General features: G+C 41.8%; 1 protein-coding gene across 3 annotated transcripts; it reads left to right on the plus strand.

Moving 5' to 3' along the window:
* The first annotated feature begins 244 nt into the window (after positions 1-244).
* Positions 245-26,934, plus strand: LOC104335014 (solute carrier family 22 member 15-like). Of its 3 annotated transcripts, none has more exons than XM_075423087.1 (12): positions 245-513; positions 2,591-2,737; positions 6,552-6,684; positions 7,367-7,531; positions 9,173-9,302; positions 11,025-11,246; positions 12,910-13,050; positions 14,818-14,903; positions 19,042-19,150; positions 24,291-24,363; positions 24,864-25,027; positions 26,010-26,934. In XM_075423087.1, exons 1-12 carry the CDS (start codon positions 397-399, stop codon positions 26,020-26,022), a joined length of 1,500 nt encoding a protein of 499 aa, XP_075279202.1. In that variant the 5' UTR covers positions 245-396; the 3' UTR covers positions 26,023-26,934. The 3 variants fall into 3 exon arrangements, with proteins under 3 accessions (XP_075279202.1, XP_075279204.1, XP_075279203.1); XM_075423089.1 differs by lacking the exon at positions 245-513 and adding an exon at positions 1,262-1,286 and having other exon boundaries at positions 2,322-2,737; XM_075423088.1 differs by lacking the exon at positions 245-513 and adding an exon at positions 1,971-2,476.

Raw genomic sequence — 26,934 nt, forward strand, 5'->3', positions numbered from 1 at the left:
AGAGGGTTTATGGTAGTTTGTTTTATTGAATCAGCAAGGAGAACTGACTTGTTCTGTAGGCGCCTAATGGCCAGACCTGGCCACAGGCAGCAGCCTGGGGAGAAGGCTGCAGAGCAGAGTTAACCTTCGGTAGCAGCCTGCAGTTATCTAGGCTAGATTAAATCCTGATGAAAAATCCTGCTGCCTCTATTAAAATCGAGGTCCTGGGAGAGGGAGGTTTAAAGCAGCTCCGGAGCAGGTGCTGAGCCGTTCTGCTCTTCTCCGGGGCGGCAGCTCTGAGCGCCGTTGTGCTGGGGGGCAGACTGCGTCCCACCGTCTGCAGGCTGCCCGGGGCAGAGGCGCAGTCGCCGTCCCCGGAGGCGGTCGCAGGCCCTGTGAGGCCGCGGTTGAGCCGGCATGGTGGTGACGGGCTGCGGGCGGGCCATGGCGCTGGGGCTGGAGGAGGCCTTCGGGGCGGCGGGGGAGTTCGGCCGCGGGCAGCGCCGCCTCGCCGCCTTCCTGGTGCTGCTGCAGGTCAGGAGGAGCGGGCCGCGGCCTTCGGGGTGCGGGTGGTGCGGGGCTGGGTGCGCGGGAGGGGGGACGGGCTGAGCGCGGCGGCAGAGCCGGGGGCCGGCGTGTGTCTGAGGGCGGGGGGCCGCTCCCGGGCCTTCCCCCGGTTTGCAGCGTACCCGTGAGGCACCCGCTCCCCGGCCGGCGCGGCCCTCGCCCCCCCCCCTCCCGGCACCCCTCAGGAGACGGCTGCGGGCCGGTGGGGTCCGCCCGCTCCGCGCCGCTCCGCCCCCGCCCCGCGGCTTCCCGCCCTCCCTCCCCTCCCCTCACGTTCGGGCGGGAAGCGGCCTCGGGCCCCGCTGGCTGCCTCCGGGCCGTTCGGTGTAGCCCTCGCCCCGCTGGCCGGTCGGTGTCCGCCCCGCCTGCCTCGCCCCGGTGCCGCCCGGGGGGAGTTTGCCAGCTGCTCTCCGTATTCCCGCGCACAGCTCCGGTTTTTTAAAGCCTGCTTTCTGAGCTTCCGCTGAGTGGAAGGGAGCGGAGTCCAGCTGCAGCCGCAGGGGATTTTTTGCTGATGTTTTTTTGTTTTTGAAGTCTCTGGTGGTGTGCAGGGTGCTGTCTGCAAGCAGCGTCCACGCCCCCGCGTGCAAACGGCTGCGTGGCTCGCAGAGCTTCTCCCTGGCAGCCGTCCTCCCCTGAGCGCGGCCCTGCCCGCGCGGTCCGGCCATCGTTGGGACGGAGCAAGGCTGTGCTGGCTGCAGGTGTTTGTTCATAACTTTTTGTCTGCAAGGACGTCTAAGGTAAGCGCGGAATGAAACAGCCCATGAAAACAACGTCCCACCCAGGCACCACCCAGTGCCGCGGGGCCGGTGGCGGAAGCCATTCCGGGTGCCCAACTGTTCCATCAATGGCAACGCGCTGAAAATGGCTGAGACGCACGTGTGCGTAAGGATAATGTTATTTTACGTTAGGAAAAACATAAATTGCATGCAAAGCCCAGAAGACATTCAGAACATGTTGAAGCCCATATTGAAGTCCAGTTCTGGGCTCCCCAGTTCAAGAAACACGAGGAGCTACTGGAGAGAGTCCAGCAGAAGGCTACGAAGACGATGAGGGGACTGGAGCATCTCTCTGACAAGGAAAGGCTGAGGGAACTGGGCTTCATTAGCCTGATGAAGAGAAGACTGAGAGGGGACCTAATAAATGCTTATAAATATCTTAAGGGTGGGTGTCAGGAGGATGGGGCCAAGCTCTTTTCAGTGGTGCCCAGCGACAGGACAAGGACAAGCACAAGCTGAAGCCTAGGAAGTTCCATCTGAACATGAGGAAGAATTTCTTCCCTCTGAGGGTGACGGAGCACTGGAACAGGCTGCCCAGGGAGGTTGTGGAGTCTCCTTCTCTGGAGATATTCAAGACCCGCCTGGACAAGGTCCTGTGCAGCCTGCTGTAGGTGACCCTGCTTTGGCAGGGGGTTTGGACTACATGATCCCCAGAGGTCCCTTCCAACCCTGACTATTCTGTGATTGTAAGATGAATAATATTCTCATAAAGATTTCTTTGTGATAATCTCCTTCATTCCTGCACATTGTTGTTTTCCTAATGATCAGGTTAAAGTTTCAGTCTCTGCAATGGAAGGAACTGTTAGAGACTTTTATAAATATGATCTTTTTTTGTTTGTTAAACTTGTCCCTGCAGGTTACATTCTTTGAGTATAACAAGTAAAATGTTTTTAAAAGAGAATGATAGCACTCTTAGCCTAAGGGCTAGATCTCAGCTGTGTGAAACTATTATGAAGTTCTTAACACCTTCCTTTCCTGCGCCTGCCTACAAAACAGCGAGAACAAATTGAACAACTTCGCAACCAGAAGGAGGATGGCAAGATGCAGCTTTCGCTGAAAGCGCACCGGGATCTCTGGAGTGGTACCCACTGCTCCCAGCTGCCTCAATGATCACGTCGGGGGATGTAAATGCAGAAGGCTGATTGCGTTTGGTTGGTGATGCTGAGTAAAGGGAAATTGTTAATTGTTGTAATGAAAAGCCTACAGCATTCCACCAGCTCTCCTTTGCACTGTTTAGGGTACATGATTGTGTCTTGTTTTTTAAGGTATACGTGGCTTGTCAGTCGATGCTCATTGTGCTTGTGGGAGCTGTGCCCGAGTATCATACGGACCACGAAGGAATTCCAGCGAGCAGAACTGAGCTTGCCAAACGTATCCATTTTGCAGGCAACTTCACATCAATAGTAACTGAGGCAAGTACTTCCATCGCGCCTATCCATTTCTTTTCTTCTGGGGATTTGTGCCGCTAGTGCAAGACGTGGCATTTGTAGAAGCTGCACAGGCCTTAGTGTAATGTTTTGTTTATGCTACTAAAATTATTGGAACCCACCCGTCTGGCTTTTTATTTTACTGTGATTTTTTAATCTGAAAGTATATGATTAAATTATTAGTTTAGCTTTCCTAGTGTAAATAGTATTTATTAGTTTAGGTTAAACTTTATTTTGTTTTCAGTTTTCTTTACCTTCAGATATTGTAGAAAGTCATTACTAATGAAAAATGTTCGTTTAAGTACAGTTTATAACTGGAGTTTAGGATGTGCCCCTCCTAATGTCTGTTTTCTGCCAAGAAAAGGTTCAATTTGTCGTGGCTGCACAATCTGCTGTGCATGAGTTGCATTTGTTTCTCTCAGAAGATATATCTTAAAGGTTAAAACTAGTATGAAAATGAAACTCGCACACCACATGTCTGGGTATTTTAGTGTCTGGTGAGAGTGGGAGATGGAACATGTTGAAGTTTGCTGAGTGGGACGAGAAGCTTGACCCTTCATCCTCACGCCTTGTGAATTCCACGCAAGAAACTGCATTTGCGTTTTACTGGTCCCTGGGCTATAATCACTCAGGCGAGCAGGAGTGACCAAAACATCGCTGCCAGTGCCAGAAAAAAGACTGCGTGGGTGGCTTGGCTTGCAGTGTGCACTGTCAGGGTTCTGCTGATTGGATTCTTGGAGTGGTTGTCAGTAAACTCATACAAGACAGGTTAGCACTTGGTGTAGCTGGTGCCAAATTTTTGCTTCCTTCCCATTATGCCAAATGTGACTGTGTAATGTTTCTCTTGGAAAAATGGAGTGACTAGACTTAAGAAGGAATGATGCAATATTGGATCATATCCTCTGTCAGACATAGATTTTTTTGATTAGCCTGTTCCAAAATCACCCTTCAGCTTCTGACTCTCAGCAGGATGCGTGATAGGGGGTAGTGCTTGATTTATGATCAGAAATCATAAAATCAAATTTTAACTAATGCTGTGTTTTTGAATGTAAAGTCAGTGTCTGCAAAATATGTAGTAATTCTCATGACTCATCAAAACAAATTTATATTCCCATTCTTTCCAGTAACTTTGTTGTAAGATCTTTTTAATTATGTTCTTAATAGTCTTTTCATGGAATCCTTAGATGCTGGCCAACGTTTTGCTGTATGCTAATGGTCTTGTAACTAAATGAAACTACCACGTGGATTTAAAGAGCTGAGAGGATGTCTGTTTTGGTGATAACAAAATTGACAACGTTTTTGTTGGCAAGCTACAGTTAATTTTGACATACTTAACAAGTTCATTTTGTGCAAATAGAGTAGATGATAGACACATTCTTTTAAAAGTTGTATTCTTCGCACATTATTGTATCAGGCTTGTTAAAATACGAGCATCTTGCAGTGACACGCTAAGCACCCTAAGTAACAGGCTGCAAAAGCAATCTTTTCTCATGTTCTGTCCTGAGAGAGGAAGTGGCCTTTGTAAAGTTACTTCCTTCATTTTGGTGATGGAACTTAAACTGTAAATATTTTCCGTTCTCTTCTGGTTTGGCAGGGCGCTGTTCTGCTCTGGAGCTTAACAAAACTTACGAGCAGCTCTTCAGTTCTGCTTCAAGAACTAGCCATTGTAATTAATTCTGGCACAACTAAGACTTCCTAATAGCTCAAGCTTGGTTCATGGAAAATACAGTTGTTAGAATTGCTTCTTGGTCTGGCATCACCTCCGTCCCCTGCTTTAGTTAACAAATGGTGGTCCTTAGAAGGTGAGTTCAGGAATGTCTTACATTTGGTGCAGAAATGATCCTTTACCTTTGAGAAGTTGATTTCTACAACTATATCCAGGAGCATAAAGTTGTTTTGTCTCTTCTATCAGCCTGAAACACTCTGCAGATGAGAACTGGGAGTTTGGAGTTTGTATGCTGTGGAGTGCTAGCACGGAGAAGAGGGGCTTGTGCCTGCAGTGCTCTATGCCTTGGAGAGCACAGCCTGTGGTATTTTTATACTTGAAGTTTCCTGAGGATTTCTGCCCAGGAACATTTCATTGTTGAAGTCTCCTCAGAAAGTTAAGAAACTTTAGGTTTCGGGGTACGTCTTTATCCAGTGTAATAGGGTAGAGTCTACTACCCAGTGAAGTATAGTAGAAACCAGCTGCAAGTGCTGCAGCACAGGAGTTTTACCTTCCCAGTGTATCTAGAAGTCGCCCAAAACTCTGAGTTTTGTTCCAGAGCTTCCAGTGCTGGAACACTGGGTACGTTGCACTGAAGGCGGTGTCCTGTTAGCACATTGGATCTTGTCCTGCTCCTGCCGCCTGCGTCTTGCAGGCTGCTGGGTGGGTAGAGCGCAGGTAACTGGTGGGTTACTGGGCAGGTGGAGCCGTGTCTTCTCTCTACTCTGCCACTATGTGAGTTCAAATTGAGTAAAAGCGTATGTTTCTTGAGATTGCTGTAACTAAAAGTTGCAGTAAATTCCTAATGCTCTTTGGGGATCTGCATTAATTCAAGGCAGACACTTCAGGGCTGAGGTCCTAGTTTGCTGTATTGGATTTTGGTCATGGGCCTCTTCCATTAGTTTATTGTTTTTTTTTAAAAAAACAAACACAAACCCTTCTACTTTTTTAAAAAAAACAAATGGGATTAGGAGCCTTATTACTTTCCCCAAAGGACACACTGCACATGTCATTTAAAAAGTCAGCATGGCACTCATCCGTTTTTATGAAAGTAAATTTTCTGGTAAATACACTGGGAATTATTTGAAGTACTTAAATAATGATGAAGTATTTCTTTGGCTAAGGCTTTGCATTGACTTAGTTAAATTATTTTACTGGATAATCACTTAAGATTTTCTGATTGCCATTCTTTCCCAAGTTCATGATGTCAGCAGTGTTTGTCATTTCAACAGTGCGCTTCTATGAGTGTTGATTCTCCTTGTTTGTAGCAGGGGTCCTGTGTGCCTTGCCCCATCGGGAAATAGTGTTACTTTCATTCCGATTTCAACCCACTGTCAGGTCTTCTTATTCTCTTCTGACAACTTTTGATTATGATGGCTCAGTTTAGCTTTTGGATGAGGTAGAAAGTACATACTATAAAGAAACGAATCATTTGTTTCTAACTTCTGTTTGATTATAAATACATGTCCACAGTAAGGTACTAAACTATCAATGAGTAGTCAATAAGTAGGTCTTAGTTTGTATAAAACAAGAACATCTTGCCTTAATCTGTTCCTGCTTCTCTTCAACAACTGGGCGTGTGTACAAGGAGGAAGGGCACCAGGGGCTACTCATGGTTCAGGAAGCACAGCTGCACAGCATTGACTCTACGTACTTCAATAGTGAAGGTGCTTTATTCTTGTTCACGAATAATTTTTATTGCCTGTTCATTGAAATGGCTAAGCTCGTTCAATATTGAAATGGCTAAGCTGTTAACAGTGCAGACTTTTCTTGTTTTAACTTGAAGGTAAGTTGCCTTGTCAAAGGGTGGGAATTGGAGTGCAACTAATTATACTTAGCAAATTGAAAGCTTGTAATATATTATAATGATATTTCTTGGGGAAGAGGAGGTAGAGATGCGAGAGTCTGTTAGGAAGAAAATATGACTACTGTTTGGTTACCTGTCAAACTTTGAACAAAACTTTGGTTGGATATAAAGCAAGAAGTGGGAAATGACAAGAAAAGAATTTGGATAGATTTTTATTATTTTTGAGGAAGCTAGCAACTTGGTGTTAATACTTTTAACAATAAGGAGATTTCTTTTTTTTTTGACAGTGGTGCCTAATCGAACAAGAAGCCTACAAAGTGAGCCTTGCATCATCCCTATTTTTTGCTGGATTGCTTGTTGGAAATATCTCATTTGGCCCTTTGTCAGATAAACTGGGCAGGAAACCAGTCTATATCTCAGGTAAGATTGTTAAAAAGGTTTTTTTTTGAAGCATTCCATGTGGGTAACAAAATTTCTCTCTTTTCTGCCCGTGGGCCACCGTGCCTGGAGGCTTCCCTTGAGCCACCCTGCTGCATCAGTGTTCTAGAGTCGAAGATCTGTGCAAGCTTGTCCTCGGAGTAGAGCAGCACTAACATTCATTAGTATGAGTGTGCTGGGCAGCATAGTGGTCACTGGACTATCAACGGGAGATGAAAAATAACCTGGTTTTGCCGTGACAATCACTGTTTGGGCACAGTGTTCCACACGTTGTCTGACCATATTGTCTCCAATAAAAATAATTTGCTTTTTGAGGAGGGAGGGGGTGGGGAAGAATGATTTCCCTAAGCATCTTCAGAGTGGGTTACTCATGTCATGGTGTTTTGTTTTCCAGCTGCGTTTGCAGCCGAAGGGTCTTTTAGTTGAATGATAGTGTTGTCTCAGGGAAACATCACGCTTGGCATCGCACACTTCATGTGCGTGACTTGAAGATGATTGTAATTTTCATATGGTGTGACTTCAGAAAGCCAAATGTGAGAGATTAGAGACGAGTACTCTCGTACAGACTACTCTTACAGTCAGTAACTAACTGTGCTCCCTGCCTTTGTTCTGAGTTCAAGCTGCATAGCGTAAGTACTAGTTACCTTTTATTCTCTCTTTACAGGTCTATTTTTTGATGTCGTTTTGGGGTATGTCACAGCATTAGCTCCAAATTATAATGTATTTGCAGTTTCACGTTTTTTTGTTGGAATTGTGAATGGTGGAACGGCTCTTGTGTCTTTTGTCCTAACCCAAGAATATGTAGGAAAATCATTTTGGTCATTTACAGGTAGGGTTTAGGAATATTTAATCATTTTTACTGTGCCACGTGTTGTTCTGACTATCAATACCTTATATTTTAAATTCTTACACTTGTGCCGAGTAAAGTCAGTTTGTAGCGTAAGTCAAATAGGTGTGATGTGATTCATCCAAGTTCTGATTTCTGTGGGAATGATGCCTCAGTAAGGAAGACGAGTTTGAGTTTGTTTGACAAATAGCACAACTGAGGTTTTAAAATTGTTACATTGATTCCTAACATTTCCCAATTTGTACACTGCATTCCATTAAAAAAAAACAATACACCTTTTGGCAGATCCTGCCAACCTCTGAACGATGCTGTGTGGTATCTTGGGAGCGTATTCTTGAAAGCGTTTGTTGAAGTTTCCCCACCAAACGGCTTAGTGCCTGGATAGTGGTTTTTTCCACTGCTGAACGTGCTGGCTATCCAGTATTTTTAAATGTCCTTTTTCGTATGTCACTGCCAAGGCTTAAATCTAGCACTTGCATGTCGTTCTGTTGTAAAACTGGAGTAGCTCAGACTGTAACGCCTTGTTGGCTAGTGCAACGTGGGGAAAAACTTGGTCCAAATGCTGACTTGCTGTGGCTGTGACCAGATTTCTGTCTCTCTTGTTTCTTCAGTTACCTTATTCTGCTATTTTTCTCATTTCTCCTCTGGACTCCCGGGTATGTGTGAGACAGTTGTGGTTTAGTTATATCTGTCCACTTTTATTTCTAAGTACTGAATTTTCCTCTTCTGCTGGGTTCACTTTTTTGACTCACACCCTCTCTCTCCCCCACCCGTCCTTCCCCCGTGCTCCGTTGTCTGTCTCTGCTCTTCCCAACCTGTCTTCCTGCAGGGCCAGTCTCCTGATGAACCGAAGAGACGGCCCGTTCCCTGCTGCTTGGTGCTCTAGGTGCTTTATTCTAGTTCTGCTTGGCTGTTGGGAAGGAGGTGCTGAACAACTGCTCAGGGGCTGGAGGAGAGGGAGCTGCTGGGTGCAGCCTGGCAGTGTAGAAGCAGCTCTCCTAGGCGCTGGCTGTGAGCTGGGCTTTGTGGGCGGTAGCTGAGAGTTTCTGGGTTAGTACAAGATCTCCTGGGTTAGTCTTGCGGAAGGTTTGTTGTTAGGCTTGTGGAGTTCAAGTTGACCCCTTATTTTTAACATTTTTATTTATGCTTGTTCATCAGAAGTCTGCTGTAATAAACCTCTGGGCTTGCAGCTGGTTTTGCACTGAACTCGGTCCTTGGACTTCTATAACTTGGTTCCAATTTCTGTTCCAGACTGCCACCTCTATTCAAGATTGCTTTAATAGAGCTAAGTAAATCACTCGCTCTCAACACTTCCCCTTCCTGTCCTCAGGGTTTCTCTTTAGTCTGTAGGTTCCTGCTCATTTCTTGCTCTCTCCTATGTACTAACCTTTATTCTTGAAAGGGAAAAAAAACCCCCAACTCTCCATTCATTATACAAAGCTATTCTTCCGTGGCATTGCGTAATATATTGAAGCCAGCTGGTTTCACAAGGGCCGTAAAGATACCTCATAAAATTGGTATTTTATTTACGTTCATCAGGGCTAGGAATTTCAGACTTCTGCTTAAGAATTTTTTATTTTCCCGGTAGTTTCTGTAGTCACCATTTTGGTCTTGTATTTTCAGGTTCATTAACTAATTTGACATTTGCAGTTGGCATTGCTGTTTATGCTTTACTGGGTTACTGTGTAAGAGAATGGCGCTACCTTGCCTTGGTATCGAATACTCCAGGACTCATCTTCCTCCTCCTTTCTTTGTAAGTGGTTCACATGCATTGTAATGATAAGAAAAAACATGCAGTGATTTAACACTTTTTCTTGTCATCATTCAAGAGAGTGCTGTATAAGAGGATGACATTTTTCTGTACGGTTTTGTGAACCAAGCAAGAAAAAAATTGTATTGTGAAGGAGGAAGTGGTTTTAAATGAAGCAGAAGGTCAACATTACCCAGAAGACGAGCTTGTGTTTCTGTGTGCTGTTACAGTTGTGGTGGCCAGCATTGCAAAGAGCAGCTGTGTGCCAGCTGTCCCATAAAACTCAGTTACAGATCTGCTCGGGGGGAGGAAAGCCTGCCAGAGGCTGCGAGCTGGAGTGTCAGCCAGGAGCTCGGCGTGCTGCCAAGGCAGCCTTCAGTGCCTGAGAAGTTTTGGACGTGATCCTCAAGGAATTCTAGAGCTGCCTTTTGAGACACATGCATGCCAAGGGAAATCAGTGATAGCACTTGGTATTGTTGTTTTAGCATGATACGCGATGTATCAGCCTGCTTTTGAGGTCTCTTGTGTCTGTTCCTGTCACTGTTGTGCTGGCGTGCTCCTATTTAGAATTCCTACATGGACATTACAATAAACATTATTGTGAAATGCATCAGTATTTAAGGAATTAAGTGCTAACTTTGTCTGGCCTGTGTTGTTACAAAATAGTCTTTTAACATACAAAGTAATTTACTATGTATACTTCTGATCAGTAGTGGGAGCTGTAGAAGAAACAGAAGAATTAGTGTCATAGGTTTTCTACACGTTAATATGGGGAATGTCTAGCATACAGCATAGATAGAAAAAAGCTCTTCTGATTTTTATTTCAATTATTTTTAAAATTTCAATTATTTTTTAGATAGATCTGCTCTTGAACTGAGTTCTGTTAAAGAATGCATGAAAAAGAAAATCATTGTAGTCAAGGAAAACAAAGCCTCTGGGCTGCGGAAGGAAGTTCTGCATAATATATTTTGTTCTATGGTTCTGTGTTTCTGATGGAAATAGAATTGCTTACCCCGAATACTAAAAATACTGGGGTCCTCTGAAGTAATGAAAGTTTGGTTGCAAGACGTATATCTTGGTTAGTATCGGAGAAGATACAGGTTCACTTAAAAATATTCCATTCTTTATTTTATGGCTCATATAAAAGCAGCAGCACACTGTATAACCTGCAAAAAACGGAAATCATGAACTGAAGTTGTCGTGAGCAATGAGATTCTGATCATACTTGGCGGTGAGAGATTTAGAACTACTGCAGGTAGTGGAGAGCCTAACAAGTAATTCCACAGTGAAGTTTCTTTCATCTTCTCTCCACTCCAACTCGGAGCCCTTCCTGTAATGGAGAAACTTGAAATAAACTTTGAAAACAAAGTTTTGTCCTGGCTGTTGAGCTAATTGGGACTGGGGATGCCCCCTGGAATGTGCTAGTGTAATGTTTCCTAAGAAGTCAGTTCAGCAGAAGTCAAGGTCTAGATTTAAACTCCTCTCACATGACCAAAGGCTTTGTCAAGCATCTCCCAACAATCCTTCTGTAAGGTTAGCTGTATTATTATCAGGGTACGTGGGATTTCGTATGCAGAACTGTGCAAATGGAATATTTTCTCTGAGTTTTGTACTGGTACATTTTTTTGTTTTAAGTATTGATTTGCGGAATAGGAAGATTGACTTTAGTGCTTTGTTCATAGGAATGAACTTGTCATCATTGATTTTTCTCTTCTTTCCTGTTAGTACGCTCCCAGAATCCCCGCGATGGCTGTATTCCCAAGGGAAAACGGCAGAAGCTGAAGATGTGTTGCAATATATTGCCCTTGGTAATGGGAAAGAGAGATTAAATCTAAAATTAAAACCAAGTGCAGGAACTTTCAGGAAGGATGAATTGGCACCTGGTATCCTAAACTTAGTAAAACACCCACTCCTTCGGTGGCGAACCGTCGTACTGATGTACATCTGGTATGTAATAACAAGACACTGAGATGCTGTGAGTTCGTCAGACATGAGGAAACAATGAAGATTTTCATCCTGTTCTTTTAGAAATACTGTCCTCAAAAACTAAACCGTAAATTTGTCAGTTGATGCCAGACAATAATAATCTTAAATGATGTGTTGTAAAGTTGATGTTTCATTATTATTGCTGTTGCATTTTAATTTCACTGTGTTACTTAGAAACCGCTTCAAAACCTACTAAGAAGTAATCTGGTGAGAACGTAATATTTACGTTGAGTGAAATGAGAAGCTGAAGCAGAAATTACTGAGAGGACATGTATGGGAACCAGTTTTAGGAAGAAAAGGACTATGTGGATTAGACAGTGATAGAGATCTGGAGTAAGAGTAGGTGTTAAGAGCCCAAATGCATGTTACACAGGTTCAGTGGAGGAAAACTGTTGACAAGATAAAATGCAGATTGCATAGGTTTATATTAGGTGCTGCCTTGAAAAGTGGTACAACGTGGAAAGAAAAATCGCCTCGGAGTGCAGGAGGATGTACAATATGTGGCAGCACAGAGGGAACCCCTGGGGTGAGGAGGGTGCTGGGTTGGTTGTTACAGCAGCAGCTGTTGCAAGTTGGCTGGAGCTAAAATCTGTTGAAGGAAGAGCTCTTATCCAAAATGCCACAAACAAGTTTTCCCTCTGAAGTTCAACAGTGCATTTGAGGCAATTGTCAGGAGCAGACGAGAAAAAACAGTAGTTTGATGTGTGGGGTGAGCAGGGATGTGCAGGTCGTGGGAGAAGTGGCAGGAACATCGTTGCTAAGTAGCACCTTTCCCGAAGCATCTTGGACTCTTAGGTTGCTGGTAGATAAGTAATTATGGTGATGAGAAATGACACAAAGGCATTCTCACCTGCTGGAAGAAGAGGTGGCAGCACTGTTTGTCTCAAATCCTGTTAAGATACAGTGCACAGAGCTGTTGGAGCGGTGTCACAGCAGCTGTCACTCAGCTCCTTGTGCCGTTGCTCGGGAGCCTTTAGACGCTGCCCTCAGCTGTGACTGGCAGAAGACATGCTTCCCCCTGTGTCAGGCAAAACATTCCTTTTCCTGCCTTTCCTACATCGCTTGGCCGAGACTCTGCTTGGACAGTAAGGGAGTGACTAGGGAATGGGCAAAATGCCTTTGTGATATCTGGTGGCCTTTCCAGCCCCGTGGTAATTTTTGTAGGGCGGGGATGTAGGGGCTTAGTTGTTTCCAAGGGAAGTGGTAATAGGTTTGTTGGGGAAGCCTTCCCTAGGTTTGAGGAAGACACTCTGTGCTAAGCAGTGGGTGTACGTGTAATTTTTTTTCGTGGGATTGCTTTGCCACAGTTAAGCATCAGCTGCTTACTGTTAGTCTTACTAGAATTGCTACAAAATCTAGGGAAAAAAACAAGCTAAAAGAAAATTCTGAAAGTTATGCTGTGCTTGTATATGAGCACTTGTTTTCTTTCGAGAAGTTAGTTTGTTTAGTTAAATAGGAACCATTCTCTTTTCCTTGTTTCCCTTTTGAGGGGAAATAAGAGTTCTCTTCCTGGCATGTAACTCAATATATCTAATTCATAAATTGGCGTAATTTACCTTTTAAATACTTTCTTAGCCCTAAAGACTATTTATGTTAGTAATATAACTTTTATGGCTATTTTTAGGTATGTCTGCAGCTTTGTGTACTATGGGCTAACCTTAAATGCTGGTGAATTAAGAGGAAATCTGTATTTAAATGTGGTTCTTTCTGGTCTTGTAGAAGTTCCAGCATTTCCCCTCTGCATGTTTTTTATTGAGAAATCCTGGTAAGAAAACTTCCTAATTTTCTGCATATATTTGTAGATAGCCTAGAAAAAATATTAATGTTTTTCTCAGTGAGATACTTCACTGTCCTTCTAAATAGTGTTGATTCTTTGGGGATTTACTGGCTTGCAGGGGTTTCTGCAGTTGATACAGAAATGGGACTCGGATTTTCTACCTCTTCTCTTTTTTAGTTTTGTTCATCTTTTGAATTACTCAAGAGATGAGCTATTCAGTGATTAATGTTATTAAAAAAAATTTGTTCTTTTATGGAATAAATGTAAGTAGCCTAGTTATTTAAGTATCTGTAGCTTATATTGGATTTCTTGCGTGTTTTGTTCAGAATGACTTGTTTCTATACTGCCTACCAACAGCAGCTGAAAGCGGTTTTCGGCATTGTTCACTTTTACTTAAACTTTCCAAAGAGAACTTTGAAGTGAGAGCCATTCAGTTTTCGCTGAGGCATGAATGGTCGCTGTCTGTGTATTTTCATATGTTGCAGTGTATTTGGCAGCCATCCCTTATGTGGGTGCTTATTTCCAAAGGCTGAACCATCAGTCTGGCAACCCAGAGCTGCTCACGGTTTCATTTAACCTTCACTTTGAGTATCTTTGTAGTGATGCTTTGATCTCCCCAAGGTCAGTGGCAAAAATCCCATTTTCTCCAGTCATGTGGGGATGTCGGCTTGGTCAAGCTAAAAAGCAAAACCGCCAGCCAACCTTCACCTCAGGCCCAAAAAGCTGAAGTCAAAAACATGCATTTAAACCACAAACAGCCCAAGTCTTTTTCTAAATGTTTGTTTGTTTGGTTTCCCCGTTGTTATTTGTCAAACCAAGTGTAAATTTCAAACTTTTTGTTTCCTGAAGTAAGGGTATGTGTAGTGTTAGGTGCTTAATGCAAAACAGAATGTGACAAGCCAGCTTCTCTGTTTTCTTTCAGTTTTGGTGAGCGGTGTGCTGAAAGTGTAGCTTTTTTTTGGTAGCAAAAATATTTAGAAGATTTGAAAAACAAGCATTGTATGTTTGTTATAGATGAACTGTAGTTCTGCTAGCATGGGGTAGCAGTTAGAAATAGCTGTGAGAGTTCATCAAGTACTAAGCATGCATAGTATTTGTACATGCCTGCAAACTTACTAAGAATATCTTTATTTGTGGTCCTTTGCAGATAGCTATGAAATATTTAAGTGTGGCAGATGTAGAGATGGGCTGGTGATTTTCTGTCCTGTAGTTTTCGCTTCTAATTTAAAAGACTAAGCAGCAGAAAAAGCCTTTTCTTATTTCTGTGTGTATGCTATTAGACAGAAATGCATATAGTCTCACTGCCTGTCATAACTGCATATATTTATGCAACATTATAAAAAAGAAATACAGATTAAGAAGCATTAGAATTACGTTTTCTTGACCGATATTAATTTGATTTTTGTGTGTATGCACTGTAATACCCTTTTCGTGATAAGGCCCATTACCTTGCTCAGTACAGAGAAGAAAAAAGTCTATGTGAGTTCTTGTTGCTGAGGTAGATGGGTTCTTCTCAAGGCTACAAATTCAATAACTTAAAAATCAAAACTTGTCTAGAAATGGGAGAGCTTTTGTGGGAGGACTTCAGTACACAGAACTAGGAAAATAATGCAAGATTTGGAGCGCTTATCAAGGTACAATAAATTTACAACTGTTATTAATGCTCATGTGTGTACTTTAGATGACATTTTGCAGACAAATTCGAAAAATACTGAAGGACTTTGTTTCTGTCTTTATCTGGGTGTTCTATTCTAGGTCTGGAAGGCGTAAAACTATGACATGCTTTCTGGTATTTTCAGGATTTGCCTGTATATTTACCATGTTTTTACCAACAAATGCTGGTAAGTACGTACTGCTGCTAAAGCAGATGTTTGTTAATTCGGATCAAAGCTGACAAAACTACTGAATGAGTATTTCGTGACTGAGTCTATCAGGGCCTAAAGCCCTACCCATTTACATCTCTCCCTCTCTTTTTCTGTCTCTTCCTTCCGGGGCTGGTCAGGGAGCCAGAGTCCTGTTTATATTGCTTTTTACTATTTGCAGGCAGAATTTGACTGTGTTAATTGAGTTTGGCCGTAAGCCCTTGGCTCTTTGAAGGTTGGACCAAGCTATCATGTTCGGTCTCCAGTACAGATTGTTAATTTATCACTTAAGCAGTTTACCTTAAAATACTGGATTTCATAGCCAGATTGCAGTACAGTGTAATGTTAGCTTCACTGGATCTTCACAGTGTGAGGTGTCATTCTTAATTTTACATTTGTTTTGGTGGGATGTAATATTTATAGAAATAGGAACTGAGATTTTCCTGAATTAGAAGCTTAGTTCATCATTAAAAACCCCAAACCATTAAAGCTTTAAAAAACCATATTTTGTACTTGCATATTAGAAGTGGAAGTCAGAATTGCAATACGGAAGCCATAGGGATGGCAGGAAGCTTGCTGCCTTTCTCAGTCTTCTGCTGTGTACAGTTGTGAGGACAGTTTGTGGTAACAGCGGAGTATCATCAAGGATACTTCTCATCTCAAAAGATGTGTTTTTTCTAACATTGTCAGTGACATTCACAAATGTTTGGTTTTGTATTTTCACTTTTCTGTCCATTCAAGTACAGTTATACTATTATACTATTATATACTTTAGTTATTGAAAACTCATAAGTCTATATGACACTGACAAACAGAAGTGGCCACTCTCTGCTTCTATTTTGCATAATATTGCTTCAGTAGAAACATTTTAGTCTTAACAGTGTTTTCACCCAGGAACACCAGTGATGTGGTTACAAGGTGGCCTTCCATGGGTTGTGTTTATCCTTCACACTTACAAATGCTGTCTGGCATCCATTTCAAATTGATCTCAGAAAAGTCTCCAGAAGAAAAATAGAGATTGAGAAAATATCTTATAATCCTATTTGCCATGCTTGTGTTAATTCAAGCCCTCAGACATTTTGTTGCTTCTTTTATTGAGACAGTTTCTTTCTTTGTTCCAACAAGTTTGCTCTTTGTACTTCCTTTTATGTATTTTAAAACAAAGTCAAAGAAAAGCAGTAGTGGCTAATCAGGATAGGGTAATAATTCCTGAAGAGTTGCTGAATTTCAGGAAAACTTCTGTCTTTTCCACTTGAGTTGACTTTAATCCCATTAAAACATCTTTCTTTCCACTGTGGCAAAAGTAAAGTTGGTTCTTGGCCCGGAGTGATCTGTGCCAGTTAAGTAGAAAGAAATTTAGTGCCCAGCGTGATGCAGATGGGTCACTTCACTGAATGAAATGAGGGTTGTTGCATCTGACGCTCCTGTTATTAAGGAGAACACTTCTTACGTTTGTCCGAGTCTGCATTCTTCGGAGCAATTGACAAGAGCCTTGATTTTATTACAAGGGATTTAAGATTTTAATGAGATATTGGGAACTTGCCTCTCATGTCTGTACCTTCACTCGATTTCTAAATAACTCTGCTAACTTGTGAATGAGAATCTGATCCAAGTCACCTCCCCTATGGAATAAGCCAAGATCATTTCAGTTGTTAAAGATGTGTACTGAATTTGAGACTAAAAATCTCTTAATGGTTAAGTAAAAACTGATATATCCCTCAGCTCCCTCTTTCCTTGTCACTTAGAACTCATCGGTTAATTTGTGTATCAGATTGGAAGATGGTGAGGAGAGTGGCAGCAGAGAGGGATTGGAGCTGTAATACTCTTTCAAATGCTGCTGTAAAGCACAAAGACATCTTCTGTATTTTGTGTCTGCTTTATACTATAACAAGCAAAGGAGACTTCTAGTCTAGGAGTAACTAGATTTTAACTTCTGTTTAGATTTATCTGCTTGTGCTGAACACATAATTTGTTGTGACTTCTGTTGATACACTTTCCACTGAAGAAGGAAAGAAAATTTCCAGTTCTTTAAACCAATTTTGTCTCAGTTTTTGGTAATGTTGGACATTTCATTTTGTGTTGAGAGGTGCCCTTTCTTGATGGATATCTTTCTGAAGTAAATTCAAGCACTCCTTTAGGTTCAAAAGTATTGTTTAAGTGAACTTTCACCCATGAAGATGACAGTCAGACAGTGAATCTACATAGTGGCACTGCAAATGAGACTGCTAATGCCATTGATGGTATCAAAACTTAATCACAGAGTAACACCTGTTCTAGACAATCTTAAAGATGGTAACCATTTGTTACCATTTTCTCTCATTTCACTTCCCTAAATTCCAAAAATCAGCCAATGGAAGATTATCCCTATCGATAAAACTCTAATGCCTGAATTTAGTAAAAGCTTAAAACTTTCCTTTTACCAAAGTTTGAAACAGTTGCCCTGACTGTTCTGTTTCAGGTGGAATCAGTGCATACCGCTGTGACTGGGCGTTGAGGTGAAAGGGTGTTAGACAGAATATAATAGAAGTGTTAAAGATGCTTGACCTAGCGTATGACCTAGAAATGGTCACTAGAATCCCCACAGGAGAAAGTGCATTCCTGCTTAAAGGCATTATATTTTGTATATGTAAAGAAAATAATGAAATGTGCAAGAATTGCTAAAAATATGACCCAAGACTGAGGAAAATATGATGACTGTGTCTGGGCTTATTCACACTAAGAAGCTGGTGTGCAGTGCATTTCCAGTGTGCTTCTAATCCCGCAGTGACTCCTCACGTGGCCAGCCCTCAGCCTCCCCATCGGGAGGGAACCAGGAGAAGGCAGTGCGCTTTAAATTCACTCCTGAGCTTCTGAGTGCCGATTCCTCTGCCTAGACAGACTCCTCCTTCTGTTTTGATATAGGACCACAACTTCCCAAGTGCACTAATGTTAAAGTTCTAACATATGGATATGTAGTGTTCAATTTAAGTCTCCCTGGGAGAGAAACAGCAAGCTTTAAAACACAATTGAGAATTACAAATCTCTTCTTCATCGCGTTGTGTTTGGTTGATGGAAGAAAAGGGATGTCCCGTCTTTCCGATGGCACCCCACAGGGCTCTGAGGGCCCGGTTCACACCTTTGCATCTGGCAACTGTATGTAATATTCCAGTTCTTACTGAGCAAAAGGAGAACTTGGATGAAAACGTTGCATCTGTTTTGCATGAATTACAGAAATAACTGCAAAAACGCATCACGCTAAAGAAATTAAATCAAGTTTCTGGATTTCAGTTTCCATACAAATGAATTTCTGCTTCAGTTGAAATCTGACTTGATCAGATGAATAGAACTGAAAATATTCAAGGGCAAAATTAAAAGAAAGGCACTTGAGAGCAATCAGATTTTCCCAGTACTTAATCAACATCATTTGATCCAAGCCGAAAAGTGCTGAACTCCATGCTGGGGAAGAAAACCCAAAATACAGCTAATCAGAGCATTTGTTCTTTTTTCGTGCTTAAAATATTAAATTCTCTTTTTATTAGAACGGATGGATCCAAAATCATGATAATGAAAGCCAAATTTCTTTGGGGGTTTAAGAGATCCACACTTCAGCCAACTAAACTCTTGTCTATTAGTAAACCGGGCTGCATTAGCATTTGTTCTTTACAATTACAGAGCTGCTGCATTTTAAGTCTCAGCAGGATGTCCTTGGGGATCAAATAAACTGTTGAGGTGAATCAAGTTTTATGGTTTTAATCTAATAAATTAGTCAAAGAGGCTGTGTTGTCTGTTTGTGCTTGTCGAAAGACGTAGTTACCTGGTAAGGTATTCTGACTGCAGAGCTGGAAGCGTTAGTCCTTCCGTTTAGAGCTGCGGTAGTTTTACATTTTCCAAAAAAAAAATGGGGCAGATTTTCTTTGTCCTAAGCATAATTTTATCTATCTGTTCTTATGCTAGCTCTTAAAATGGTTGGGAAGAACTGAGATACTGTTTTTGTGCTTGTAGTTGAAAAACACATGGATGAAATGTTGTTTTTTGTGTGGCAGTCTCTTAAAGAGGACTGGATGTTTTCAATGATGTGTAAAAAAGAGTAAGAAAACAGACTATTTACGCTTACAGCTTGTTTTGTCTTTCCTGAAAGGTCTGCTCCTCAGTCCCACTTCGTTAGCTTTGTGTGGAAAAATGATGGTCAGCGCCGCTTTCAACATTTTGTATATTTATACATCTGAACTATACCCAACAGTACTGAGGTAATTTAACAGAGCTTCTGGGTAAATGAAAATACTTTTCATGCACAGCGATACTGATACCTGAAATATCAGTATGAGTTCTCTCTGTAATTAAGGCAGCTTGCCAGCGCTTGAAAGGGCTTCTCCTGTTAGTCACGTGTTTTGCACCAATGCACTTTGCTGTGCTGTTTTTGGCAACTTCCACCACATCTGAATCCAGAATAAAAATACAAAAATCCACTTCTTGCACTGCAGTGCTAGGTACCATATTTCTCATTTCTGCTATTGATTTTGGGAGTAAAATTACAGGCTGCAAAACCAAACATAATGATGTGATGGAAGAGTATGCTAGCTTAATTATAGATATAGACTAGGCAGTAAGAGCTATTTAGAGTCCTTCTGTATACTTAAATCTCCCATATGATCATGTTTGCCTCCTGAAAAATAAATGCTTTTCTATATTGTTACTTAGTTAAATATTCATAATGCAACTAATTTTAATAGCTTCTGTAAGACGGTAATTTGCTTTACACTGTGTAATTCATGAACAAGTGGGCTAAAACCTTACTTTATTTTTCATAGTTCTCACCAATGCTTTGAGGTTTCTCTGTCTCCTGTTGTCCCAAGATAAACCTGAGATAGCAAAATACAATACCACGCAGTCCTCTTCTTCTCGCCCCCCATCTTGGCTCCACCTGGTTTTCTGCGTGGTACTCAGAGCATGTGTTGAGTATCTGAGCCATATTGCGCTAGCTGCTCAAGAGTAGCAACTGCAAAACTACTGCAAAAATTGAGTCCTCCTTTGGGAGAGCAGGAAAGTTGGAAGCTGGTGTGTGGTAGGAACGCGTCCTGGCTGGTGGATGCGTCCTGTAGCCCCGTAGAGGGAATTGGGATAGGGACATAAATCACCCAATTCCAGGACACTGAAGGCTTTGGGGAGAGGGAGGCAATATGAGTGACTCCTTGGATTGGCAGTTTTTCTTTTGAGGTTCACAGTTTCCCATATGTTATGGAGGCATAACAGCTAGACTGTGAATGCAGATTTTGCAGTAAAACTTGGGTGGAGGTGGATTGACTGTTTCAAGATACTGAGCTTGTGATTCTTGGCAGAGGTGTAGGTTTAATACGCAAGTCCCAAGCCTGCTGACTGAAACTGGGTGTGGGGGGTTTGTTTGCATTCTCCTTGTCCAGACTTCTGTGTTCTCTGAGGTCTCTCTTTCTAGTGGGTAGTTTTTTGGTTTTGTTTTATTATCCTCTTTGCTTTTCTGGAGTTGAGAATCAAGAGAATTGAATCTGAAAATGTTTTAATTTCTCAGCTTTTCCCTGTTTCACTGTGGTCTCATGTTTCATGTTACCCTGTCTTCTGAAGTCCCATTGGTGTTTGGTGCCAAGTATGTGACAGCTCATACCTAGCAGGAGTATCTCGGCATGTTTGTGATTAGGAAGATTAAAAAAAAAATAATCGAGTAAACTGCTACCTCGTTTGAGAATCTGCACTAATATTCTGGCACAAAAGTAACTATGTGTGTCAAAGATACAGACCGCCAGTGGAGAAAATGTAATAGTGAAGACAGTTTGGAAAATTAGCAACTTTATTAGACAATTCATGATTAATAATATGGCAAACTATTACGTTAAACATATGAAAATTCCTTATGTGACAATTCATGCATTTAATTTGTTTGCTATCTCTCTGGCATTTTAAGTGCAAATATTATGGTTTATGCAAGAAAAGCAGTGGTGGGCAATTGTTTAATGTAAAGCAAAGCGTCAGCACCATCTGGTGGGCTCTGCAAAGCTGTGGAGTGATCCTGGCATTGCTCTGGCAGCAGAGCGTAGCTGTGCACCGTTCGAAGGCAGTGGAGTGAAGGTGGAAGAAACTTTTTTATGTTTTTCCCAACGGGACGTTTTGCAGAAAAATTAAATGTCTTCAGCGTTACTGCTCATTATTTAAGCCTACTTACGATTTAAAGTACAAGGACTGTTAGGCATTTTTTTTAAAGTTAATTGTTACGTGGAGGAATGACAAGTACACTCCGTGCTAGAAATGGGGAGGTGCTGCATAGTGGAGAGTGTGTATGTGCTTTGGGCTTTTTTCCTTTTTGCGGTGTCTTAAACATACCTGCTGGGAACAAAAAAATGAAAAATAGAAAACGTCACTACTGTTGCATTTTGGACAAAAAGGAAGGTGGTCTTTGGAAACAAAATGTAATCAAAGCTTTAGTAGTATAGATGTAAAAACAAACTTAGGTTCTTCATGAGAATATGGTTGTAAAATGATGGCATCCTTGTATGGGATGGGTGGAATCAGAGTGGGGTTGTTGGACTGTCTAGGATAGCATTGGAAAGCTTATTTGCTTATTTTCTCCTTGGAGAAACTTGTATTTTCATTTACATCAGTGGTGGTACTTCTTTAAAATACTTGCCCTTTTGATCTCTGGCTTTCTTTGCAAGAAACTCTCCATAATTCTTTCTGTTGAACCACAGTCCTTGGCGAGCATTAGTGAAAGGTGAGTGCCAGCAGCAGTGAAGATTCCGCATTTGTGCGCTTGTGGGCCTGCGCTGGGCGAGCAGTGCAACTCAACATGTCACGCAGCACGTGGTGTCTGCTGAGCAGCTGCGGCGGGACCAGCTGGCTGGAGCAGGGCCCTGGGCTGATGCGGTTACCCTGGTTGTAGAGCTGTTTTGGCTGGTGTTAGCTCAGCGCTGTTCTCTGTGGGACGGTGGGAGCATGTGCAGCTGGTCAGGTTGAGTAGGTCTTCTAGCAAGTGTGGTAAAACTGGGGCAGCAAGGTAGGACAGGCGGTGGGTGGTCAGGTGTCAGCAGTGCCTGCACCTCAGGAATACTTACCAACAGTTCTTGGGTGATAATGCATTTTCCCTCTTGGATACCATGACATTGTTCTGCAGGTATCTGGACAGACTGGATCGATGGGCCGAGGCCAAGTGTATGATGTTGAACAAGGCCAAATGCCGGGTCCTGCACTTTGACCACAACAACCCCATGCAACGCTACAGGCTTAGGGAAGAGTGGCTGGAGAGCTGCCCGGCAGAAAGGGATCTTGGGATGTTGGTCGACAGCTGGCTGAACATGAGCCAGCAGTGTGCCCAGGTTGCCAAGAAGGCCAGCGGCACCATGGCTTGTATCAGGAATGGTGTGGCCAGCAGGAATAGGGAGGTGATCATGCCCCTGTACTCAGCACTGGTGAGGCCACACCTTGAGTCCTGTGTTCAGTTGTGGGCCCCTCACTACAAGAAGGAAATTGAGTTGCTGGAGTGTGTTCAGAGAAGAGCAACGAGGCTGGTGAGGGGTCTGGAGGACAAGTCTTATGAGGAGCGACTGAGGGAACTGGGAGCGTTGAGTCTGGAGAAGAGGAGGCTGAGGGGGCAGCTTATTGCTCTCTACAGCTACCTGAAAGGAGGTGGTAGTGAGGTGGGGGTGTTGGTCTCTTCTCCCAGGTAACTAGCAATAGGACGAGAGGCAATGGCCTCAAGTTGCATCAGGGGAGGTTTAGATTGGACATTAGGAAGAATTTCTTTACTGAAAGAGTGGTCAGGCATTGGAACAGGTTGCCCAGGGAGGTGGTGGAGTCCCCATCCCTGGAGGTGTTTAAAATACATGTAGATATGGCCCTTCAGGATATGGTTTAGTAGGCATGGTGGTGTTGGGTGGATGTTTGGACTTGGTGATCTTAGAGGTCTTTTCCAATCTATGATTCTATGATAATCCAGACTTTGTTGAATTCTGAATTAAAGATATCCTACAGTCTTTTAACAACTAATTTCATTCTGCATTGGAACTGAAATGACACAATTTGCATTCAGGATCACCTTTTGCCCTACGCCCTCTCAGCAGACAAGAAGAAGCTAGCAAACCTCTGGATACCGACAGGCTTAGGGTCTGTGAGAAGGGTGCTTCTAAATTAACTGTTCGTACACAGACTGGTATCTCTCATCTGTTCAGGGATTTTATTGGGAGGGGAGCTGCCTTGCCTTGTCCTATGGGGTTTGGGTTTATGTTGCCTCAATGTGAGGAAGCGTGGGTTGCTATTTTCCTTTTCCCAAGAGGACCTGATGAGAGAATACATTGCTGTGTCTGTTTATTTTTACACCATAGTCACCAGCTTTTCATCAGCTCCTTCCCTCATCTGTTTCCCTTAACCCGTGCAAAGGGCCATTAAGAAGGGGACGTGGAGGTGGGTGGTTATGGTATACTGGCAACCCGTGTCACCTCTCTGCTTGTCGTCTTTAATCCTGTCACTCTCTTCCTGTCTTTGGAGGAAGAGAAGGAAACGGGGTGAGCAGGAGCAGCTCAGTGGTGTGACTGAGGATGATGATGAATGAGAGGAAGCAACCGAGAGATGTAGGGAGGAGAGCAGCCACCATGAGCTGGTTCTTGGTGTCTCACTGATGACTGGTGCCAATGTCAGTCTCCGAAGGGGCTGTAAAATGCCGTAGTTAGGAGTGATACAGAGATGGGAGAATTTGGTGTTTGATCAGGAAATGAAAGGCTTTGGGGATTTTTGTAACTTTCTTTGAAGAGGATCCTACGGTTCTAACTCACGCTTTGATTATTCCAGTCTAGATGAGATTGTTTTAAACTTGTCTGAAAATTAAAGGGAGCACAGAATTCAACAGCCCCTCTAGTGACAAATCTGGCCAGATGTTTTCAGGCTTCACACTGCCAAATAGTTATTTTCTGTTTGGAGGTAAGCACTGACTTTCCATCTGTGCAGCATGAGGGGGCAGAGAGAGGCTGCTGTCGAGGGCCTGAGCTGGAGACAATGTTGGGTTGCTCTGCCTGAAGATCCTGCCAAGTTTTGAAATCACTCCCCATCCAGCACAATCCCAGTCCAATTAAATTGCCCTGTATGGCAGGTTGGAAAACCTCTTGCTTTGTTCAAACTACAGAGTGCTTTTGTTAGGGCTTGAAAGGGTGTGATTACCTTTCTAGCAGCTGGTTGTAGAAAGTCTTGGAGTAACTGCTGGAGGTCGGTAAAAACCTTTTTTATTTTTTTAAAGTTTTTTTTAATAAAGGCTATTGATAACTTCAAAAAAAAAAAAGAAAGTATAAGTTGGTTTTGACAGTGCTGCCACATGTTCATGCATGATTCAGTCACATATTCTGAAACTACAAATCTTTCATCCTTTGTTTGAAACAGAAATGCTGGCTTGGGTGTCTGTTCCATGTCTTGCAGATTTGGGGGCATTTTGGCTCCCTTTGTACCATCTATGGTAAGATTATTTTCTGCTTTTTATGTAACTGATTTATTAAATTCTCTTAAAAGCACTCTGCTGATTTTGGTACCACAGAAGTCTATAATCCTTGAAAAATAGTTGTTTTTATGAAAAATTAAATAAAATTAATTCAGTTTCAAGAATTAATGAACAAGATGTTTTAAAATGGCTAGTATTTTATCCTTTTTGGAAATAACTTAATGTTCTGTGTTGTGTTAGTACTCATCTGTTAGTAAAATGACTGTCATATAATGCATTCCGTACTGCTAAGGCCCACTCAGTATCTGAGTTTTTAGGCACGGAAACAGTTTTCATATGAAGCTGTTTCCATGACATGACATTTGTTGGGTTTCTCTGTTCTACCAATACATGGATAATTGTGCAGATTGCTGGAGTGAGAAGTTGCAGCCTGTAGGTTGTGACTGCAGTTCATATGGAGCATATATATTAAGAGCATGAAACAATGTTTGGTTTTTACTGTGGATTTTTTATTTTAGAAGTCTCTTAGTCCTTCTGTACCATTCGTGGTGTTTGGAATCAGTGGACTGTCAGCAGGATTCCTGACTCTTCTTCTGCCAGAAACACTAAATAAGCCAATTGCTGAGAGCATTGAAGACCTCCAGAGTCCCAAATACCAAGTGCTTAAAAACGAAGAGACAGAGTAATTTTTTTTTACTGTACCTTTGCATTATTTTCCCTCTGTCTTACACAAGCCATGATTTAGTGCATACTGTGTAGATTGTGCATGAATGAACGGGTGCATGAAGTTTTTAAAGCCGTCTTTCTCTTGCATTCAGTGGAGATGAAATTTATTCTTTGTTTGGCTCTTAAAGACGAGAAGGCTAGCAGCTTTCACTTTTGTGTATTATATTCTAGGTAAATTAATACTATTTTGTTTCCTTAAAGGAAGGCAGTCTAAAATAATAGAGGACAATGCATTCAGCAACACACCTGTGCTTTTACAGTAGAACAACTAGTCATATTTTTCATATGTTGGATTATGCCTTCTTGACATGTTTCATAGTGGAACACAATTAAAATTCATATATATCTGAGGAAGTGTTTTATCATTCATTAGTCTCTTGGATTACAGCTGTTTAAAGTCTTTTCCTGTTGTTGGTATGCACTAAGTAAAACTTCTGAAGTGGGAAATGAAAGTTTTGATTGTTTCAATAAGTAATAGAATAGAAAATGTGAAGTATATCCCCTAAGTTTGGGAACGGCTTCCCCGAAGAATTAGTTCTTTTGGGGGTTGCGTGCGTGTGCAGAATTCCTACAAGAAAGGAATTATTAGCTTAGAACTAAGCAGGCTTAGTGTAGATACAAAAGAATATGTGGTTTTCTTATGTTTTTTCTTTATGTGCTAGCTTGTTAATTATCTGGTAATTATTGTACTTAATAGTGTGTGTCGTATGATTAAACTGATTATGCTTTCTTTTATGCCTAATACATAGTAATACAGCATTCAGTTGAAATGGAAAAAATGTATAATTTTTGAGTTCTTCAAATAGCATTTAGCTTCTGATTTTTAAAAAAAATCCATGAATTCTGGTTTTCACATTTAATATTAGCCTATAAAATAGGACAAGAAAAATAAAACATGTAAACTGTTTTTCAGTAATTATTTTTCTTCTGTCTGACAGGCAAACCAGTTAGAAGAAAACACTTTAGTTTTAGAAGGCCTGTCTGTGGTGGAAAATGAAGCCTCCACTGAGAAGGTGCGATAACCATTGAAGGGCAGAGTCTTGCTCTATATATCTGACTGGAAATGACGGAGGACTCATGTATAATGCTGTTTGTAGCATGCTGAACAGTTTTATGTGAAGGCAAATTGAGAAGATGGAAGAAGTTGATCAAAGCTTGTGAGAAAAGAGGTGACAAATCTGTGCATTAATTTAACGACTTGACAAAAGCATACTTTGGATATTTGGACTTCTGTTGCTTCTTAAAATGAAGTATTAATTTATTTTACAAAATGTAATTGCTAGCTTCAGATTAAGCTATAATGTTGTAATTGAAGTGATGTGTATAATTTAAAATTTAGATGGCCTTATATATTCAGGCAAGCTGTAATCGTGAAAAGTAACAACACCCTGTACATGCTAATTTTCTCTTCAGGGTTTTTTGCCTCTCAGTTACGGTATACCTCACAGTGTGTAAGAGACCAAAGATTTTTATGGGTTGTTGGCCTTAGTATGTTGAAAGCTGAAAGGAGAATAAATGGATTTTATTGTGGGAGTAAGTAATTTTTAATACAGTTGTACGTGAAAAGATATGTAAAGCTAAAAATAATGCTATATTGGAAAAATGATGTCAGGCCTTTAAGAGGTGCATTTAAAGGAGAGAATGAAGTAACCTTTTAGACAAAGGTTATTAAGTTCTAGCTGTACATGTGGAACTATAAATTATTGAACATGAGTCACATATTGTGTACTATATGTAATAACATGTAATCAATACATTTCATATATGAATTGGAAATTCTTCCTACGAAGGGAGCGTTGTGTGTGTTCGCTAACAGTATATTTACGTTGGAATGGATACATCACAAATGTTACAGTTTTTTGA

Source organism: Opisthocomus hoazin, chromosome 6, assembly GCF_030867145.1.
Source record: "Opisthocomus hoazin isolate bOpiHoa1 chromosome 6, bOpiHoa1.hap1, whole genome shotgun sequence".
Lineage (NCBI taxonomy): Eukaryota > Metazoa > Chordata > Aves > Opisthocomiformes > Opisthocomidae > Opisthocomus > Opisthocomus hoazin.